A 22,433-nucleotide genomic window follows, 5' to 3' on the forward strand; every position below is an offset into this window, starting at 1 on the left:
GGTTGACTTGACCGTGTACATCTGAAGACCACCAAAGAGCTTTGGAGCACTGTGTAGGGCCCAGTGTCAGAAAGCCGGTTCTCCATCAGAGGTCATGGGTCTTCCAGCAGGACAATAACCTAAAGCATACTTCAGAAAGCACCCTGAAACAGTTTAAGACAAAGTACTGGAGAGATCGGCCGGTAATGAGTCCAGATCTAAATCCTATAGAACACCTGTGGAGAGATCTCAAGACCGCAGCAGTCCCAATCTGAGAGAGCTGGAGCAGTTGGCAACAGAAGAGCGCTCCAGAGGTCCAGTAGAGAGGTGGAAGAAACGGATTCATGCTTACAGGAAGTGATTTGATTTTCAGTGAGTGGTTTCTAAAGGGTGTGCTACCAAATATTAAATTGAGGGTGCAAAAGATTATGTCCAGTCCATTTCTGGAGATCAGTGTGGAATGATGTCAGATTGACAGACTCTGCTTTTTTGTGGCGTTCCTATGCAAACTAGATTAATGCAGAAACATTGGTAACTGGGGTGCAGGGGGTGCCAATATTTTTGCCCATGACTGTCACCCTTTTGTTACAGATTAAAATAAATCTGATTTCCTTGTTTGTTTGTTTTTGGTCCTATGTACTACTCTTTAAATGCAGCATCAACCATTCACTACTTTGACCTTTTTATTATCAGAACATTAGAATATTATAACTTGTCTTTAACATTATTAACATCAAATGAAAAAAAAAACACGAAATATATATTTTTTTATTTTTAGAAGTTCAGATTATTTACTGCTTTCGGCACAAAATGCTAAAAAAAAAAAAATCTATTAAAATATTGCCTAACGTCCTAAATACAATATTCACAGCAAACCTTGCCGTGTGCGCACCCCTGTGGGGCGCGATGCTCGTGCCCGCCGCGAGGTCGCGCGCGCGCGCGCCGCTCTTCCTGCGGATTCGACGGGAGCGCGAGCGGAGCGAGTCCAGCCCGGAGGATAATGAACAACAAATTTGACGCGTGAGTAAAACTAAAGCCCTCACTGCGCTACTGCCCAGCCGTCCTTCACCATACTGTCCCCGAGCTGTCGGGCTGAACGCCGCAGTGTGCGGGTCCCCTCTCTGAGCCTGCTGGGGAGAAGAGGTGTGTCTGACACGAGCGTGTGTATGTGTGTATGTGTGTGCGCGCGTGTGCGCGCGTGTGCGCTTAGGGCTCTGTTGGGCGCATGGCAGCAGCATATCTGTGCAGCCGTAGTGAATGTGGATTAAGAGCAGGCGGTAAACAGAGCCTGAGCCTCTGGGCTTGAGCGGGGTTGGTCTGCTGTGTGAACCCAGCGGCTGCGTGGCCTCGCAGGCCGGAGCCTGATCCCCGGGTTAGGAGTGTGTGCGTGGCGGGTGCAGAGGCTCCGGGACGCGGCGTCAGCGAGCTCTCCTCGCCGCGCTTAGCTTCACATATGGCTCTGTCCTTCAACCTGACAGACGGGCTTCTTTTTTTTTTTTTTTTTTGCCAGTGTGTCCTGGCAGCTAGACAGCTTTCGGTTGAATCAGCAGTTTTAGAACTTTTTGTAGGATGACATGAAGCTCACAGCCAGTTTTAATGAGAATTAAGGACTGATATGAAGTGAAACAGGAACGCCCATGTTGTACTACAGTAATCCTGTGTGCTGGACAGTGCGTGAGGTGCTGTGAGGTGCTCTGCATGCTCAAGCTGTCTTGCTCTGGTGGACACAATGATAAAAACACAAGAAGACTGAATATCTAAATGATAATTACAATAACTACTTCATAAACGAGTAATACTAAGCATGGACATCAGTTATGTCCTACGGTTTCTAGCTACGTATCCTATATCCTCATTTCCCACATATCACGCACCTACTCTATATATAGACTGAAAAGAAGAATAAAAGTGGCCATCAGATAAATATACTGTCACAGATAGAAATACGGATATATAAAACTACACAGTGCAAATTTGGGCTCCCCAAACTGAGTAGAAGATGACTTGCAAAAGGCAAAAGTTAAAAATGACTACTTCTCTATTTTCATTTCCATCCGTTTCAAACTGTCAATAAAGGAAAAGGAAGTAAAGGTTTGGGAACCCTGTATGATTAGTACACGACACGATTCTCAGTCTTTGTTTTCTCTGTACTCCCATGTTCATAAATGTTCTTGTGGACTTGTGTGAAACGTCCTTAGTCGCTTTGCTCGTGTTATTAAAGATGCATTAGTAGGTGACTTGTGTGAAAAGGATAAAGGATAAAGGTGCACATATTTGTCACTGTACAGCGAAATGTGTCCTCCGCATTTAACCCATCTGGTAGTGAACACACACTCACACACACACACACACACATGTGTTAGGGGCAGTGAGTACACACACACACACCCAGAGCGGTGGGCAGCCAACTCCAGCGCCCGGGGAGCAGAGAGGGTAAAGGGCCTTGCTCAAGGGCCCAACAGTGGCAGCTTGCCGAGCCCAGGAATCGAACCCACAACCCTGTTATCGATACCCCGGAGCTCTAACCGCTGAGCCACCACTGCCCCACTAGGGATTGTCAAAAATCCAGACTCCTAAGTTATTATTGTAGGTTATCATTTTCAAAATACTACTGTTGTGTCACAGAATTAAGTTATTGTTAATAATGTGTGTTAATATTAAGTTATTAACAAATAAAAAAAAGTGTTATTTAGAGTCTACACAGAAATGACCTTTACGTTTTTAGAGATGCAAGGTCCCAGAATCAAGAACGCTGCTGTTTTTGACTAGGGTTGCCCAGACATTTGCATGCTATTGTACATCCCAAATCTTGACATGCACTTTTAATCATCTGTAAAAGGTCACAATGTTTTGGCTCTTAAGCTGTTTTTACCCACCAAAATATCAAGAGATATAGTAGTTATTTTTGTTCTTAAGCATATTCAAGTATGCTCAGGTCACACTGGAATGAGCATTATATATATATAACCTCTGAATTTGCTCTGAACCACCGTTGTGGTTCTGAATTTGCTCTGAACCAGGTTGTTCCTACCGATTAGTAATCCGTAGGGTATGATACAAGTCAGGGAGCATTAAAGCAGGTATTGTATTGTTTATCAGAGTATAAAATGGTTCTGTTAAAAGTTGAAATGCTGTAGATATGATGTTACAGTGTGAACTTTTTCTCTGTCTAAAACTCTGTCAGTTTGAAAGATGACGATAGCGGAGATCATGACCAGGACAACGGCTCACCGAAAGACAGTGAGAAGGAAAAAGCTGACGATGAGGAGAAGGACCAAAACACTACCAAGAGAAAGGTGCCTGTGTGTGTGGATTTTTGTTCATGCTACTTTGGCTTTTTCCTCTCCTATTTAGTAATCTAAGTAATCTCTAAAGTTTTCTCACTATATAATGCGTTTTGGTGTTTTTAAAGTAAAGAATTTCTAATGATTTCTAATGATCCATTATTAATTAAACTAATGTGGGGGAAAAGCAGCTGGAAGGTTCTGCAGTGGGGCTGTAATGGAAAAAAGTAGTAATGCGTCTTGTTCTCCTTAGTAGACCTGACACAGTGGGCAACTTGTGTACTCACTGAGAGGACAGGACAGGACAGTTATACAGCTATCCTCCCTGATTCCCGCACTGATTCTGTGACAGTGATTTTGGTCTCATTGTAGAATTTTGTGGGTTCACTGTGTCAGTAAAATGTCTTAAAGACAGGGCTTGCTGTATCTTGGCTCCAAAGTGTGATGTCAAACTTCCCCCCTGATTTGGATCTGTTATTGTCGAGGATGTGCACCTGTATTGAAGCCAAAGTGCTTCCAAATGCTAGCTGTTAATGCAGATGGTCGAATTTCACGCTCATCAATCTTGACTTTTGAGATCCACATTTTGCACTCCGTCAACATTACGCTATTAATTAACATTTAGAAAATCTCTCTTTTTTTTTACGCTTGTGAATCGATTCAGAATCGTCCACTTCTGCATTGAGATGCATCTAAAAATAGTTTTTTTTCCCACCCCTACTAAAGACACATGGAGGCAAGCACTATCTGCCAGTTCTTTTACCTCGCCAAGCTCCTGAAGTGCTTATGATACAGAAATTGCCTATCCTAAGATGATTCTGGGCATTAAACATTTTTATTGGTTCACTGAAGATAAAATGTTAAAACAATGTAGATTTAGAACTGAATGTAGGTGAAAGTGATTCTGTCAGTTACAAAATAATAAAAAAGATTAAATAACGTTTAGTTTCACATTTTACAGTCATGTCATGACCAGCTGTTCTAATTATAGCATGTGGGTCGTAGGGTGTGTGTGTGTTTGTGTGTGGTATTTCTGTACTTATCATGACCAAGCGTAAAATGTGACAACAGCTGAGATTCTCAAACAAATATTTTAAAGTAATGTTTTGATGGGAAAAAAAAATATATCAAAAATAATCCTCACTGATTTCCAGTTCTTGTGCTTGTGTGTGTCTGTGTTTGTTCATTCTAGCCTGTTGTTCCTGGGGCAGGGGAACACCCTCTGCAGTATAACTACACGTTCTGGTACTCTCGGCGAACCCCAGGCAGACCAGCCAGCACACAAAGCTACGAACAGAACATTAAACAGATTGGCAGCTTTGCTTCGGTAAACCTCTCTCTCTCCTGATCTTCCTTTCTGTCTTGATCTTTCTCAAAGACTCAAGATTCAAAATATTAGCATGAATACAATATTGCCAAAGCATTACAACAATAACAACACAAATTACTAGTACAGTATCTCTTCCCTCTCCCTTCTCTCTCTGTCTCTCTCTCTGTCTCTTTCTCTCTCTGTCTCTTTCTCTCTTTCGTTTGCACGCACACTAACTGTTGTTTCACTGTAATAATGATGATCCCAAAGCTTTTTTCTTACAGTTGTTAAGTAATGGTATACCCTTAATCCCATTTTAACCTTACTCTTTAGATAAAATATATAGAAAGCTTTTTTCAAGCTTCCAGTGTCTGTTCTTAATCTACAATAGCTACAAACTGTTCAAACACATTGTGTGCATATATAGTGTGTGTATGATGTTTAATATATTAAATGTATATATAATATTGCATGGTTAATAAAAAGTGAAACAAAAATAATTCTTAGACAGAAAGAATTGGAGCCAGACAATCATACCAGAAATCACAGTCGGCCAAGAATATGGCAGTTTGAAATGACTACAGTAGGTTACCTAGTCAGCAGTCTTTGCCTTGTTAACATTATGTTTCTATTGGCTTTTGATTAATGTTGACATATAACATATCATCACTGTCCCGCAAAACCTGTGTTCTGTTCTACAGGTGGAGCAGTTCTGGAGATTTTACAGTCACATGATCAGACCTGGCGATCTAACTGGCCACAGCGATTTTCACCTTTTTAAAGAAGGAATCAAACCCATGTGGGAGGTGCGTAACCCTGTAGTCGCAGTGAAGCAGACTGCCACTTCAGTTAGATTTAGTTTAGTTTAGATTAGAATTACTTCACAATTTATGCTAAATGAACATTGTTCTGCCATTTATTCCTCATTTAACCTACACTGGTGAGCCAAAACATTATGACCACTCACAGATGAAGCGAGTAATGGTGCCTGTCAGAATATATGTCTGAGGAGGGACAAACCATGAACCTGCGCTATGATGTTAGGCTCATTAATGTCTATCCCATCAAAATTGACTGAAGCGCTACTGTGGTACAGGTCATTTTTAATAATAGTTTAGTACTGCAACAAACCATTATGTAGATAGTCAAATAATTTGTTGATTATTTATGCAAATAATCGATTATTCAGATTATAAATCGCTAAATTGTCAGATAACTCTCATGTAGCTATCAGCTTTTAAATTAATCTTGAGGCTCTTTTATGCATTTGCTAACTAACAATAAAGACAGTAAAGAAGTATACTTTATTTAGAAATTGACTATTTTAATCAACTTTCCTGCGCATATGAGAAATAAATGAACTTCAGTCATTTTATGGCTTTCAAGTATGGTTTGAAAGTATTTTGTGTTTGTGCTTTGTTTGTAACCAGCAAGTTGATTGACTCTTTTTGTTGAAGGGCAGGACTTTATCTGAAAAAAGCGTTATGAGAACTCCCATTCATATTTCAACCAGTAGCCAGTTTCCTCATTTAGTCTGTGTGTTTTTAGTGCAGCTATGCAGCCAGATTGAGGGAATTAATACTTACTGTAAGAAGTAGCTGCGGTAGTAACTGTATTCCACACTGTTATGGTTAAACTTTGCTGATTAATTGTCTAGGATAACCTAGGACCATTCCCAGTTAGCACAAGAAACATGCGTTGTCACCAATTAATAGACTATTACGTTAATTACCAACTAATTTGCTCCAACTGTTTTAGTTGACCAAGTCGATTAGTTGTAATTTAATAGTTATAATAGTTACAGTTGTGGTTGGAATGCATCACATCACACCCGGGGCTGCGGTTCATGCAGACTCTTGTTCACTAGTTAAAGTGCCTATGATGGGCAAGTGAGCGCTGGTATTCGATCCGGTGGAGCATCTGTGGGCTGTGCTGGAACAAATGTGATCTGTAGTGGCTTCTCCTGCATATTAAGCAGGTGGTCATAATGTTTTGGTTCATTAGTGTACATGTAAAATGGTTGTTACCATGCATTTTATGTAACTGTTTTTATTGAAATCCATCATCACTATCATGGTTTTTTATGTTTCTTCTCTCTCTCTTTTTCTCTCTTTCTCTCTCTCACACTCTCACTATCTCTCTAGGACGATGCTAATAAAAGTGGAGGGAAGTGGATAATTCGGCTGCGAAAGGGTCTAGCCTCACGCTGCTGGGAAAATTTGATCTTGGCTATGTTGGGGGAGCAGTTCATGGTGGGCGAAGAGATTTGTGGAGCGGTCGTCTCTGTACGCTTCCAGGTACCACAACTCTGTGTTATAATCCACAGCCTGATCTTTCTCCCAAGGCAATCCTTCCTAAAACATTCAGACAAGATGGGCAAATTACACTATGTTAAGTATCCAAACATTCCTCTATTGAGTGAATTTTGGTATCTTCTGATCCCCCATAGCTGATGTGGATGTTCTGTTATGAACACACAACCTTCTTTATCTAATTAAAGCATTGATAATGCAATAGGATGTTCTAGAGCAGCAACACATGGGCGTAAAACCACCGTTCCCAGTACAGAGTGAAGGCTAGAGGCACTGTGAACTCCATGAAATCTTTGGAATGAGCTGGACTGGAGTTTGTGATCCAGAACGAACATCAGTACCTCACCTGACTAATGCTCCTAATGCAATCAGATCCTCAGAGCAATGTTCCACCATGTAGTGTGAAGCTTTCAAGAAGAGCAGAGGCTGTTATTGCAGCAAATGGGGACAAACTCCTTATTAATATCCTTTATTTCAAAAGAAACAATGGACATTGTGTAAAGACAGAGTTATAATTTTCTTTTCGACCATTTTGTCTCTTCTATTTTTTCTCCACCTTGAATGACCTAATTGCAGAGGGCCACAATACTAACTGGACAGTTCCCCCTCTGAGTTGGAGTGTTGGTCTGATAAGTTGTGTTAATGTGTATAGGAGGACATCATTTCTATCTGGAACAAAACAGCAAGTGACCAGGCCACTACTGCTCGCATCAGAGATACACTGCGCCGAGTCCTTAATCTGCCCCCAAACACCATCATGGAGTACAAAACGCACACAGACAGCATCAAGTGAGTTACTGGACACACATACACAGCTATGGCCAGTCTCAAAATCTTAAACCAGATGTTTTATATTTTTGTGTAAATTTGTGTTTTATGATGTGTTTATGTGTGTGTATGCATGTGTTTTCTCAGGGCCTGGGAGGATTTCCATGGTCTGGTGAACGCTAGTGGCGGCCGCTAGCTCTTCATCTTCAGCCAACAATGCAATGGGTAGGAAGAGTGCAGCACACCAAAACACCACTAAAATGTCTTTGTACACAGGCAGTTGAAAAGAGTTGGCTTTTATTTTTAAACATCATAGATGTACATAAAAACTGCCTGCCAGTGTTCTGTAAGTGCCCTTCTAGTCTTGATACCTAGTCTCATACCACTTTGTCATTTTTCTATAACATTTTTCTTAAAATGATGAAATGATGAAAATGAATTGGCGCTCACACATTCCTACAGATTCATCTGGTCTGTTGAATCCTCTTCTGTAGCTCACAGCCTTGGTTTTGAACCCTATTATTTGAACTCTATATTAAAGGACTGTCTAAAAGTTCTTTCTTTTACCCTAGTAATATCAACAAAAAAATCCATGAAAACTATTGCAACCTTTAAAATGTTACTCATATCACCCTGGTCTTTCAACAGTTACATCGCCTCTGTATTTCATTTCATATTCAGTTCAAAGTCTTGCTTTTGACATAAGATCTTGAATGACCTATATTTCTGACTTCCACCTATCTATATGTAGAACAGCTTTACACTATATAGAATAACCTTTCCCTTTGATACTAAAGTTCATTTAAAAGCAAGTACTTTTATATTCTAACTCCAGTAGAAACATAAACAAATGACCCCTACATTTTAATGGAGTAATAATAAAATATATATACAGTATAATATCTAACAGAGTTTCTCTTGTTGCTGATTACAATTAAATGCTCACAGCAATGTTCCAGAATCTAGTAGAAAGTCTTCTGATTTTAGAAGCAACAATGAATGAGCAGGCGTCCCAATACTTTTGCTCATATACTGTGTGTGTTTTCTTTTTGTTTTTGGTGTTTGTTTTTTTTTTGTCTAAATGTTTTTTTTTTTTACTTCCACCAGGTTTGGTTTCATGTGGATGAAGAGGATGTTTCTTGGGGACTCATTTTTAAATTATCACCATTTTTAAAACTAAAGAAAAAATGGACACTGACTTCTGATGAGACTTCTGATTTTGTGTGGGAAAAAATGCGGACTCTCTTTTAAGTGATTAGAGGAGCTGAAATACCCCTGAATGCTCCTTAAAACAAGGGTTACACAGCCAGTGGTTACGCAGTGGGCGTTCCAGTTGACTGCAAGCTCTCATTTTGGTAAGCAAAGGTAGCCTGCAGAAATGGGTCGCGAAGACTGCGGCTACCATGGCTCGGATTGTACAGAAAAGTCACATTTAACTGAATTAGCTTGTTATTCATAGAATCTTCAGCGACACATGTAACCATCCTTAGAAAGAGAGTACTTTTATTTTACATTGTAACGAACAGGGTTACATTTTACTATAGTGCAGTATTTTAACTACAGTGTTAAGAAAGAAATGACAATGAATTTAGAAATGTACAAAACGAAAAAAATATATTTGTAAAGTTATTTGAAGAGGACGAGACCTACTCTGGATCTTGTTCTGTTCTGAGCTGAGGGTATTGAAGCCTAAGAGGCGTTGCTGCCTATCGCACTGTGCCTGGCCAGGAGAGGCCTCTGCTGGAGTTTCTGTTATTCTGCCATGGAAGGAGAATCTGGTGACATCATGCCTGTCACTAGACCCTGTTTCTGTGCTCCGGTCTTTTTTCTGTTTTTTTAAACCCAACCCAAGAGTCAGTTGATCCAGCCTGTGTCTCCTTCGCCGTGTAGAGCTAAAGAATGGTGGGGGTTCAGCTCTCGTGTGTCTACATCTCTTAACATACTGCCTGGAATTCAGTGATGGTGCTGAAATTACTGGTGTTTGAGGTCATGTTTTGATTACGACTGACTGATGAAAGCAATAAATGTTGAATATGCAGCTGCTGCTAATTCTGGACTGAGGAGTGATGCACTTTCGTCTGAGTTTGAGATGATAAATTGTTAAAAAACGTTTACTTTACGTCTTTTTAGTGTTTTTATAGTACACTATAAACATATACTAGATACTAATGCTAGTACAGAGTACTTCTAGTCTGGGCTTTAGTGCTGCCGTATTGTAATGCACGCATAATATCGTCCAGGTCTAGTCTGAATAAACATCAGATTTTTCCAGGCAGACGCCTCTTGTTAGAAAAAGAGCTTTCTAGCCCGCATACCGGGATGGTAGAACTTGGTTTACTTTCTTTTACCTCCTTTTTACACTGGGAGATCAGAAAAGCTAAATTATGCAAACTGAGCAAAGGGACGATAACAGTTCACATAATCACAGTACTGTCATCAACATGTTTTTTTTTGTTGTTGTTTTGTTTTGTTTTTTTGTTTTTTTTAGAAATAATGATCACATGGTCATGTGATCATGTGTGATGCAAACATCTGGGGTGCTTTGTTCTCTGAAACCTGAACTGAACAAGGACTACGACAGTCAAACCTTGCTGTTGACATGAGCATTAGTTACACTATCCAGCCCCGTCCACAAGTATTGGTTTTAAATGTATGTGCTGTTTTTGGTGATTGAGGGTGGAGATTTTTGAGAGCTCTGTTTACAATGTTTCCATATGGACGAGCAAAACACAAAAACACTGACATCATGATGTTATTTGCACATGCAAAATGTCCTGTGCTGAAAAAAATGGCAAAAACCGTCCTTTTCTGCCTGATCGGGAGTGTGTGGGTGATTCAGAGACAGTGCCCCCAGCCTCAAACCCTTGATTTTTTGCTTTTGTCCTGGTACAAATCATGTCTCTAAGTTTGTGTATGGGACAAAGTGGGTGCCTGATGTTTCTCAGTTCAAGGTTATTTTAAGCCGATGTTCCTGGTTAATCCATAGACTTTCACAGGGATTCTTCTTCTTCCTCTGGTTCAGCTCATTTCAAAAAACATATGATTCTGCAAAGCAAAAAGACCGTAGTTTGATTTAATGTTCACACAGGATTCTAAAATCATGCTGCATTTGGATCTGTTAAAGAGGAGGAACTCACCAGGAGAAACGTAGCAGCAAGCAGCAGCACTTTGGTGTTTACACACAAGCTCTGAGGGACTGAGATTGAGGGAGATGAAAAAGGAGTCAGGACTAGCAACTGACATTAACTAGAAATGTATGAACCATCCAGGATTTTTTTTGTGTGTGTGTGTGTAATATAATTTTATAGCATTCCTGATGGTATGAATCACAAAAACCAATATATTTACATGTATCTCCCTATTAAGCCAACACACCTAGGCTGAAGTCCTAAGCAGTGTTTCAGTCTGGACTGTGGGGAAATACGGGCCAGCCATTTAGAACAGAGTGTATTTACAAATGTCAGACTGAAGGACAGTAACTGAATCCTCCAGTTCAATTCTATGAGATAAAGATTGTGTGGAAAACAGTCAAGACTTTCCAGACAAGACACAAATATACGGGAACCTTGGTGGGTCAAAAATAAAAATCAAAAAACATGTAGGATATGGGCCCTGTAAAAAAAAATGCTGGCTTGCAGCATTCATCAACAAGTTAGAATACAGTCTGGATAGCATACTTATCTTAAATACTGTGGATCTGTAAATTGTGTTTATTTTTATAGTTTTATTTTTTTTTTTTTATTGGGTTTATAGATCTGACTGGGCAGTTATAGGGAATTAAGCATCTGGATAATTTCCTTAGATTCCCAAAATGTCAGCGTCATACAACAGTATAACAACAACAACACAGTGCTGGATTCATTTCTGTGAGGCCAGTTGAAACATTACTGAGCGTTCTGGATTAAGCTTCATTTACATTTATGGCATTTAGCAGACGCTCTTATCCAGAGCGACTTACAAGGTTACTTGTATTACAGAGGGTGGGTCAGTGTAGTGTTAGGAGTCTTGCCCAAGGACTCTTATTGGTGTAGCGCAGCACAGTCACCCAGACCAGGAATCGGACCCCAGTCTCCCACATGATGTGGTAGCTCAGTGGCAGGTAATGGTGTTATCTGTTGCGCCACACCAACCATTACAATAATCCTGTGTCAGACTGAGAATTATTATGGTTAAACTTACTGTCCAAGCCAAAATGTTCATGGTCCATGTTACACTCCTCATTATAGCCTGGCCACTTTTTCCATACTGTTCCAATGTGCTCACCAATCATGGAGACAACCTAAGGAGGAACAGACAGTATAATGGAACTAGGTTTTATGGTCAGGTGAGACAAAAATTTAGATTTTTGGTCAGTTAAAAGTGCTATGTGTACGGAAAAGCTAACATTCCTCAGCAAACACAGTCGCAACAGTGAAGTATGGTGGAGGCAATAAGTGGGATGGACAGATGGATGGATGTATGGTTCAAAATACGGAAAGACACTGCAATATAACCTGCTTCAGGCTGCTAAGAACTAAAGCTTGGGAGAAACTTTACCCTTTTTCAGGACAATTAGCCAGCTTGAACAAGCGGGAACAAATCTGCCAGAAAGAGGGCTTCCCAAACCGCGTCCATAGCTGAAGGTGTGGAATACTTACGCAAGCAGTATTTTTCTGTAATTGTTTTTATTATTATTTTAAAGATCTGCTGACAATTAATTTTGCCTTAAGATTTTACCTTAAGAGCAAAATGTTTTACACTATAGTGGTGTTACTATTACTACATGCCTGAAGCCCCTCAACCTAAATCTAACGTCCTATGAATTTCATCTCCACCTTGCTCATGTGACTGCTGCAAAGGGTGTGTCCCAATTGCATACTAATACTAATACTATGTAGATTTTGAGTATTACGTATGTAGGATAGATAAAGATGACAAAGTTGAGTCTACTCAATTATCCACGATACACACTCAGAACCAAGCACTTCCTACCAGAATGCAGAAGCCACCTGAACTCCAGCCCAATGTCCTCTAAATTCTCCCCCCTCTTGCAGCCTTCTCCCAAGCCATCATAAGCTGAAGGCATGGTCCGCACTATCAAAACTTTCTGGAACTTTCTGGAACGATCTGCGTTGTGTGTTATTCAGATAAATCCAAACTTCTACGGGGATTTACTTTACCAAGGGATTTTACATTTGTTCAGTGAATTGACTCAATTGTCCCAATTGACTCAATTGAATGGATGTACTTGAGGCACTTTTTGCCCTTGTGGTCTAGAGGCCTTTGGGCCTGCATCTAAAGGAGCAAGGTTGGACATCTCTATTGGGCTATCCCCACTAAAAGGAAAAGAAAAAACATTGGTGAGAAAATAGAGGCGAAGTGCATTAGTTTGGCTTGAAGGAGCCTCACCTGAAACTCCTGGTCTGCAAGGCAACGATTTGGACAACATGAGCCTTGTATCCGTATGGAGGAAGAGCCTGTAGAGTCACACACCTCAAAGTATGGTGTAAACATACTCCACCTGACAGATAGAGGAAGACATGTTCTAGCCATGTGCAGCAGATATTTTACTACACAGTGCAACATTTGTACGAAGCAACAGTAAGTAAACTACGTAGACATATTAAATATAGTTATATTTATATAATATTATAAAGTTGTGTTACAGTAGTCATATGACCGTATGTTACGTTACGCACTAACATATATATATATATATACCAGAGTTCAAGCAAAAACTGTAGGAGTGACCAAATCTTACAGTCTTAAAAAGAAAGAATGCACTGAGAAGTGTAGTAACTACACAAGACAACTAAAGTAGATGATCACAGAATTCTTACATTGGTAAAGAAAACCCCTATTCAAAATCGAAACAAGTCTAGAACACTCTGAAGAAGGTAGGCCCGATTCTTTTCAAAGCCTACAATCAAGAGACACCATAATGAAAGTGAATACAGAGGATGTACTTCATGATGCAAACCACTGGTAACACTTAGGGACGGAAAACTCAAATCTTAAAAAGTCCAGTTCTGCAACAGGATGTTTTGGACAGATGAAACCAAGATTAACTCCAGTACGAAAAAGAAGAGTTTGTGATCTGAAACAATACCACGTCAACTGTCAAACATGTTGGCGGCACTGCTATTGCATTGACATGTATGGTTGGTGATGGAACAGGGTCACTGGTGTATATTGATGATGTGACTGCTGATAAAAGTAGCTGGGTGAATTCTGATGTGTGTACAGCTCGACTTTTTGCTCAGATTCAGTCAAATGTAGCAAAAGTGACAGGATGCTGCTTCACAGTACAGATGGATAATGACCCAAAGCACGACACAAAAGCAACTCAAGGCAAAGGAGTGGAAGTCAGTCACTGGACCTTGACCCATTTGAGCATCTCTTTACTTACTGAAGACAAAGCTGAAAGCATAAAGACCCACAAACAAGCAGCAACTGAAGGCGGCTGTAGTAATGGTTTGACAAAGCATTTCAAGGGAGGTCCAATTACTTTAGTGAAGAGGAAGGACTAGAATTCCGGTTAATGCAATATTTATGTTAAGCCCATTGAGTTCATGCTGAAAGTCTACACCTCAATCATGTCCCGGTTGCTTTATTTCAGATGCAAAACTACAGGCAAAATTACAAACAAATCTGTCACTGACCAAATACTTATGGACCTGGATATAGAACTGTTTTTTGGCTCTTAAATTACTCGCAGACGAGATAAAGACAACATCTAAATGTTGCTGCTCTGGTGTCCTGAACTGAAGGTTATGTTGCTGTTTTTATTTGCCAGAGTTAAAAAGATCACTTCGTGTTTAATTGCATCTCCACAGTTAGCCAGAGAGAGGAGGAGAAAGAGAGTGAGAGCTATATGATGACGCAGAAATCAAGTTCACAAAGACGACCTTATCTGATCTCACAGAATGGCTGGCACTGGAAGAAAGAGGAGAAATGAGGGAGAGAGGGAGAGGGAGACAAAACGGGTTGGCAGATGAACGAGAAGAAAAGAGGGTTTTGTCCGTGATGGCACTCTCACTGGAGCAATGGGGGCTGTTTTAAAATGGCTAGAGACTGAGAGTGATGTAACATGGGGTGAGCAGAAGATCAACAATACAAAGATATTAACACCTCCTCCCTCTTACACAGCTAGAATGTGTCCACTGGAGTAGCCATAATTTCATTTTAAGGTGGGTGGGCTAGCAAACGTTGTAACCCAAGAGGCATGTCAATAGTGAGGATGATGTTATCTCTGCGTGATTCCACAACTGACAGTGGTTGAAATTAATATCCAGGGCTGAGGGTAACAGTTTTGTAGCATAGCATTACACACCAAATATGGCTGATATAGCATCTGTGCCAGTGGAATATGGGGAAATTTAAGGGAACATGTGGAAAAACTCACTTTCCTATGAAACATTAGCATTTCACCACACACCATCTCAGACATCCCACATTTCTTAAAATTTCCGGGAGTGTCCCACATTTTGAAAGCGGCTCCTTGATACCTGCAAATTATATACACAATGGCTGTGACTGAAATGCATCCCTGCTCCCTTATTAGTATTGCACTATATAGGGAGATTACTAAGTAGCACTAGATAACTATCACTTTGCTTATCACTAGCAAACTTTGTCTGCTCCATTTTGGTCCTCTGTCTGAGACTCACAATGCATTTTGGTCCACATTCAGCCGATGTAGTGAGCTACGAGTGCATTGAGGAGATTGTAGTATGTAGCACCCTTAAAACCACGTTTTGAATTTTACTTCACAATTCGGACACTCATTAGATATTCATTAGTGCCCTAAAATATGAACAGGGAGCCATGCTGTCACAGCCATATCTTTTTTTTCCAAGAGAGACAGACAGTATGTCAACCTGTGGGATTCTCCTTTAGAATCCTTTAGAAGAGCACATCTTAGGTTAGACAAGTGAACTCTTAGTGAGTCCAGATCTGACCACTTGCAGTTTTAGCTTATATGGCCTCCTTGACTAACCCCCAAATCAGCACCCACCACCCTCTCATCGTTGGATTATACATTTGGAGAAAAAAAAAAGAAAAAAAAAACGTTTTTGGCAATAAAATGGAAGTTAACCAAACATGCATTATCATGATGTGTAAAATTATATTATATTACAAGCACATTATTTGTAATAGCATAGCAAGTGACTTACCAACATAGACTCAGCCTTTTCATCATACCAGGGTTGCAGCAGCATACTATTGTTAGATACAGTGTATCACAAAAGTGAGTACACCCCTCACATTTCTGCAGATATTTAAGTATATATTTTCATGGGACAACACTGACAAAACGACAATTTGACACAATGAAAAGTAGCCTGTGTGCAGCTTATATAACAGTGTAAATTTATTCTTCCCTCAAAATAACTCAATATACAGCCATTAATGTCTAAACCACTGGCAACAAAATGGAGTACACCCCTAAGAGACTGCACCCCTAAATGTCCAAATTGAGCACTGCTTGTCATTTTTCCTCCAAAATGTCATGTGACTCGTTAGTGTTACTAGGTCTCAGGTGTGCATAGGGAGCAGGTGTGTTCAATTTTGTAGTACAGCTCTCAAACTCTCTCATACTGGTCACTGAAAGTTCCAACATGGCACCTCATGGCAAACAACACCCTGAAACAGCAGCACAGTGGCCAAGATCATCCAGCGTTTTGAAAGAGCAGGGTCCACTCAGAACAGACCTCGTGTTGGTCGTCCAATAAAGATGTGTGCACGTGCTCAGCGTCACATCCAAATGCTGTCTTTGAAAGATAGGCGCAGAACTGCTGTCAGCATTGCTGCAGAGATTAAAGAGGTAGGGGGGTCAGCCTGTCAGTGCTCAGACCATATGCCGCACACTACATCAAATTGGTCTGCATGGCTGTCACCCCAGAAGGAAGCCTCTTCTGAAGTCTGTCCTCAAGAAAGCCCGCAAACAGTTTGCTGAAGACATGTCAACAAAGGACATGGATTACTGGAACCATGTCCTATGGTCTGATGAGACCAAGATTAATTTGTATGGTTCAGATGGTCTCAAGCATGTGTGGCAGCAATTAAGTGAGGAGTACAAAGATAAGTGTGTCATGCCTACAGTCAAGCATGGTGGTGGGAATGCTATGGTCTGGGACTGCATGAGTGCAGCAGGTGTTGGGAAATTACATTTCATTAAGGAACACGTGAACTCCCATATGTACTATGAAATACTGAAGCAGAGCATGATCCCCTCCCTCCGGAAACTGGGTCGCAGGGCAGTGTTCCAGCATGATAATGACTCCAAACACACCTCTAAGATAACCGCTGCTTTATTGAAGAGGATGAGGGTAAAGGTGATGGACTGGCCAAGCATGTCTCCAGACCTAAATCCAATAGAACATCTTTGGGGCATCCTCAAGCGGAAGGGAGAGGAGCGCAAAGTCTTGAATATCTGCCAGCTCCGTGATGTCATCATGGAGGAGTAGAAAAGCATTCCAGTGGCAACCTGTGAAGCTCTGGTAAACTCCATACCCAGGAGAGTTAAGGCAGTTCTGGAAAATAATGGTGGCAAGACAAAATATTGACACTTCAGGTGGTCCAGCAGAATAAGGCCCTGTCACTATGACCAGAGGATTGCTAGTTCAAATCATGGTCATGCTGCTAGCCATTGGCAGCTGGGCCCAGAGAGAGCACATTTCACATTGCTCTCTTCAGTGTGGGTAGATGGCACTTTCTCCCACATCACTCCAGTGCGAAGCTGGCGTTGGCTGGCCAATACTTTAGAGCTGTTGGTTGCCCGGTTATGTTGCATCAGTGGCAGCTTGGAAAAATGGTTCCGGCTGGTTATGCACGTGACAGAGGATGGCTTGGGTAATTGGTGATCCAAATGAGTAAAAATAAAACATAAATTTACATTTAAACTACTCTTTAAAAAACCTATGACAATTGATATAGACGCAAAACCTATTGCAAAACTTTGATACATCAAGACATACATCACCACTATGCAGTATATGTGTTTGTACTTTAGACCGGACAAAATTTGCAAGCATGGAGCAAAAGTTGACACATTGATGAATCTTAATAGGTCCACTGTCCAGTTATTCACTGTCATGAGACACTTAAAGTTATCTGCCAAGCAAGATGTCCTGTTTTGTGAGACTGCCTTCTGGTGGGTCTTGAGTCTTTGACCACCTAGTTCAGCTCAGCAGGTAATTTCCTAAAACTGAGTGTGGTATAGTGTGGAAACCCAGCAGACTGATGTTTGGATGAAGCTGTCTACTGGCCAATAAGGGGAAGTGGGGGTGTATTGGGGTTACCTCTGGTGAACGGTGCCAATGAGCTCCCTCTGGGCTGTGTACGCTCTTATTTCCATCAGGCAGCATCCAAAGCAGCACGACTCAGCCCGCAGGGGTCTTTCAAACTGGAAGATGTGCTGGCGGTCCTGGTTGAAACCCTGGAGAGAGCAAGAGCGAGCAGGCCCACAGCACTGCACACACACACATGAGGTCTCTGGGAGAGGGAGAGAGAGGATTATTGTTGTTTCATAATCAGCACCATTTTACACACACTGTATCAAAGAGCTTTCCAACTTTATTTTCTGATTGACTTTTTATTCTGTTTCTGAGCCCTGATAGTCAGTCACTAAGCTGAAAAGGTAGATTACCACACAGAACCTTGCCAATATGACCTTTAATATATAAAGTACTACTAATTTCCACATTAAAAACATTCATCTTAAACCTTTTATTCCTAATTTGTATCAGTGTAGCTCCCTCTGATGCCACCTCCCCTTATAACCAAGTATGACAGCCCAGCCAACATGCTCATGTGGGACTCACATGGGTAGAAAGTGGGCTAGAAGGTTCAAGATAGCCATAGACTCTGACTGGGTTTGTACATACCTTTTTACTGGGACCCAGTTTGGCTTTTCCAATTGGTCCCATCATTACAACTCACATTTACCCCTCATGCTTCCTAATCCAGACCCCATATGCAGTGTAAAACCCAGATGAGGCCCATGTTTAACCCCTGCTGGTCCCATCACTGACCCTGGTGGGCATCCATATGTATGGACAAACATGGAACCTGTGGACAAAACTTTCTGGTTTCCAGTCGGTCTACCCACACAGTGCCTTTCCGCACTACTTCTATCTGTGTGTTTCTAGTGCGCCATCCAGATATTAACAGTACACCAAATCCTGTTTCATTGGACAGAGTGACCTTCTACCTGCACTGAAAGTGGCTGGTACACTATGTTGTACATTGGTCTTCAATGAGCTTTTGACATCGCTTCCTGTAATTACCTTCCACAGCCACAAACAGCTGCTCTCTGGTTTCTGTAGAGATGCTGTAGGTTCTGCGGGCTATGCACCGGGGGCCTAAAAAGAGAAGTAACAGCAGTGAGGGGCTCTGAGTGGTCCAGCAGACTAAGGCACTACCACTATGAACCGAGAATTGTTGGTTTGAATTCTGGGTAATGCTGCCTGCCATCAGCAGCCGGAGCCAGAGAGAGCACAATTGGCCTTGCGGTCACCGGATGGGTAAATGGATCTCTCTCTCCCCACATTAGTCCAGTGTGATGCTGCTAGCCAAGCATGTTGGTTGCATGGTGACGCTGCATCACCAACAGTTCAAAAATAGGCGGTTGCTGGGTGCATATGTGCGGGAGGACTAAATGGCCTCCTAACACTCATATGCAGCCGACAGAAATAGGGTGATAGAAAAGGTCCAAATGTGGGTGCAGAAAATTAGCTCCCCTTTGCCCATGGGGGCATGTTTTATACACTTACTATAACGCAGTAAGCCTCCTTTGCTTTCAGATGTATCTTGCATCTCTTACCTTGGAGCTCAGGTATGGCAGTGATTTGCAGCTGTCTGACTGTTCTCAGAACAGCAAGACCAGCTGGTAATCCTGCAGCGATCCACTGCTCCGCTTTATCCACACTGTTCATCTCTGTGCCTGATACCTGGACCCTTCCACCATCACTGGACCCGGCACTCGGGGAGGTGTATGCAGGGTGGTCAGGGAAGGGGCCATATCTGTGGTTAGGTGGGGTTGTAAGTTCCTGAGGGCTTGTGGAGGGTCTCCACCTCCTGCTAAAAGCCCTGAACAGCATCTCGATGTGCTTCTCTCTCTCCAGGCCGAATGGCAGAGGCTGAGCTGTTACAGTGGACATAGTCTGTAATATAAAGAAAAGTATGTACATGATACATGTACTGTATAATAAATGTATTATTATTTATTATGATTATTGTCATATGGTTTTACATTTCATTCATCATCACAGTGAGGTTTAGCAGACTTCAATTAAGGCCCACATTAAGACCCACATTTATACACTATATGGGCTATAAAGTATCAGGACGCCTGTTCATTCATCATTTCTTCTGAAATAAAGGGTATTAAAAATAGTTCATCCTGCTTATGTTGGAAGGCTTTCTACTAGATTTTAGGGCATGGTTAAGAGGATTTGATTGCATTCAGGAGCATTAGTGAGAGCATTAGTGAGGTCAGGATGTTGGATGATCACCACCCCACCTCATCCCTAACTCCCCAGCTCATCCCAAAAGTACTGGGGGTCTTTATACCTCTCTCTAGTCCATGCCTGGCATTAGGCTTGGTGCCAATAGGTTCATGTTTATCTGCTCCAGAGAGTCCTATTCTAATGCCAGAACTTCTCTACAGGGACTAGACAAGCTGTGTGTGTGTGCATTTGCATATCTGTGAAGGCAATGTGTGCATCCTAAAATAACTAAATCCATTCATTAGGTGGGGTGTCCACAAACATTTGGACATATAGTGTATATTTATGTTTATGGTTATAGCACATTACATCAGACTTCAGGAATTGGATTTAGACATCTTTACCTTTGAAATTATTCATGTAGAGTGGGGAAAAAAAGTATTTAGTCAGTCACCAATTGTGCAAGTTCTCCCATTTAAAAAGATGAGAGAGGCCTGTAATTAACATCATAGGTAGACCTCAACTATGAGAGACAAAATGAGAAAGAAATTCTGAAAATCACATTGTCTGATTTTTAAAGAATTTATTTGCAAATAATGGTGGAAAATAAGTATTTGGTCACCTACAAACAAGCAAGATTTCTGGCTGTCACAGACCTGTAACTTCTTCTTTAAGAGGCTTCTCTTTCCTCCACTCATTACCTGTATTAATGGCACCTGTTTGAACTTATTAACAGTATAAAAGACACCTGCCCACAACCTCAAACAGTCACACTCCAAACTCCACTATGATGAAGACCAAAGAGCTGTCGAAGGACACCAGAAATAAAATTGTAGACCTGCACCAGGCTGGGAAGACTGAATCTGCAATAGGCAAGCAGCTTGGTGTGAAGAAATCTACTGTGGAAGCTATAATCAGAAAATGGGAGATCTACAAGACCACTGTTAACCTCCCTCGATCAGGGGCTCCACGCAAGATCTCAGCCCGTGGGGTCAAAATGATCACAAGAACAGTGAGCAAAAATCCCAGAACCACACGGGGGACCTAGTGAATGACCTGCAGAAAGCTGGGACCAACGTTACAAAGGCTACCGTCAGTAACACACTACACCGCCAGGGACTCAGATCTTGCAGTGCCAGACGTGTTCCCCTGCTTAAGCCAGTACATATCCGGGCGCGTCTGAAGTTTGCTAGGGAGCATTTGGATATTCCGGAAGAGTATTGGGAGAATGTCTTATGGTCAGATGAAACCAAAGTAGAACTGTTTGGTACAAACACAACTCGTTGTGTTTGGAGGAGAGTGAATGCTGAGTTGCATCCAAAGAACACCATACCAACTGTGAAGCATGGGGGTGGCAACATCATGCTTTGGGGCTGTTTCTCTGCAAAGGGACTAGGACGACTGGTCCGTGTACATGAAAGAATGAATGGGGCCATGTATTGTGAGATTTTGAGTGCAAACCTCCTTCCATCAGCAAGGGCATTGAAGATGAAACGTGGCTGGGTCTTTCAGCATGACAATGATCCTTAACACTGCCAGGGCAACAAAGGAGTGGCTTCGTAAGAAGCATTTCAAGGTCCTGGAGTGGCCTAGCCAGTCTCCAGATCTCAACCCCATAGAAAACCTGGTTGAATGTGTGCTGATCATCATCTTAAAAACATTTGGTCCAAATGCTCGCATGACCATATTTTGTTTTTAAAAAAGAGAACACTGGGGACACACAAGTATCCATCCAAGTTAAAATGTCATGGCTGGGGGGGTTCAAGTAGGTCTAAAGTGTAGGACCATGGCAGTGTGTATGTGTGAGGGTGGAAATACCTCTTAAGCCAAGCAACTACAGTAACCTATATTAATGTACATTAATATGGAAACTTATGGAAATTTAATAAGACCAATAAATAGCCTTACTAGCCTATATGACCAAATCATCTACTGTCAATTCAAGATACCACTAAGGCCTACTTGAAAACCCCCAGCCACGACATCCTAACAATGGTGAAACCTATGTGTCCCCTGTGTCCTCATTTTTAAAAACAAAATATGGTCACCCTAGCTTTTGCATACAATATTTTTAAGATGATGATCAGCACACATTCAACCAGGTCTGAAATGTGAGAGTTTAAAATAAATACATAAATGTATTATTATTTATTATTATCTTCATGGTGTGTCCAAACTTTTGACTGATAAGAACTGTTTCTGTGTGTGGGTAATTTTACCCCAAGAGTCAAAGTGAAAAAAAAGTCTTTTACCAGCTTCATCATGAAGAAATCAACATTTGAGTTAAACAGCTGAAGGTCTTACGTCCTGGCTTCTCCTCGGCTGCTTCTAGGCTTGGTTTTGGCTCCAC

The 22,433-nt window shown here is 41.3% G+C and overlaps 2 protein-coding genes across 3 annotated transcripts; one reads left to right on the forward strand and one right to left on the reverse strand.

Annotated features, from left to right (window-relative positions):
• Positions 1-917: 917 nt before the first annotated feature.
• On the forward strand, positions 918-9,701 carry eif4e2 (eukaryotic translation initiation factor 4E family member 2). 2 transcript variants are annotated; one of them, XM_072669218.1, is made up of 8 exons: positions 918-999; positions 3,164-3,281; positions 4,456-4,590; positions 5,274-5,378; positions 6,717-6,869; positions 7,537-7,673; positions 7,800-7,877; positions 8,760-9,701. In XM_072669218.1, the coding sequence occupies exons 1-7, from the start codon at positions 980-982 to the stop codon at positions 7,846-7,848; spliced, it is 717 nt and encodes a 238-aa protein (XP_072525319.1). In that variant the 5' UTR covers positions 918-979; the 3' UTR covers positions 7,849-7,877; positions 8,760-9,701. The 2 variants fall into 2 exon arrangements, with proteins under 2 accessions (XP_072525319.1, XP_072525320.1); XM_072669219.1 differs by having other exon boundaries at positions 3,164-3,275.
• A 581-nt stretch (positions 9,702-10,282) lies between these two features.
• On the reverse strand, positions 10,283-22,433 carry LOC140546078 (phospholipid scramblase 2). Its single transcript, XM_072669210.1, has 8 exons — positions 22,388-22,433; positions 19,459-19,798; positions 18,923-18,997; positions 17,936-18,128; positions 13,041-13,152; positions 11,832-11,931; positions 10,790-10,848; positions 10,283-10,697 (listed from the first exon to the last, which is right to left on the reverse strand). Exons 2-8 carry the CDS (start codon positions 19,793-19,795, stop codon positions 10,671-10,673), a joined length of 903 nt encoding a protein of 300 aa, XP_072525311.1. The 5' UTR covers positions 19,796-19,798; positions 22,388-22,433; the 3' UTR covers positions 10,283-10,670.

The sequence above is a fragment of the Salminus brasiliensis genome, chromosome 23, assembly GCF_030463535.1.
Source record: "Salminus brasiliensis chromosome 23, fSalBra1.hap2, whole genome shotgun sequence".
Classification (NCBI taxonomy): domain Eukaryota; kingdom Metazoa; phylum Chordata; class Actinopteri; order Characiformes; family Bryconidae; genus Salminus; species Salminus brasiliensis.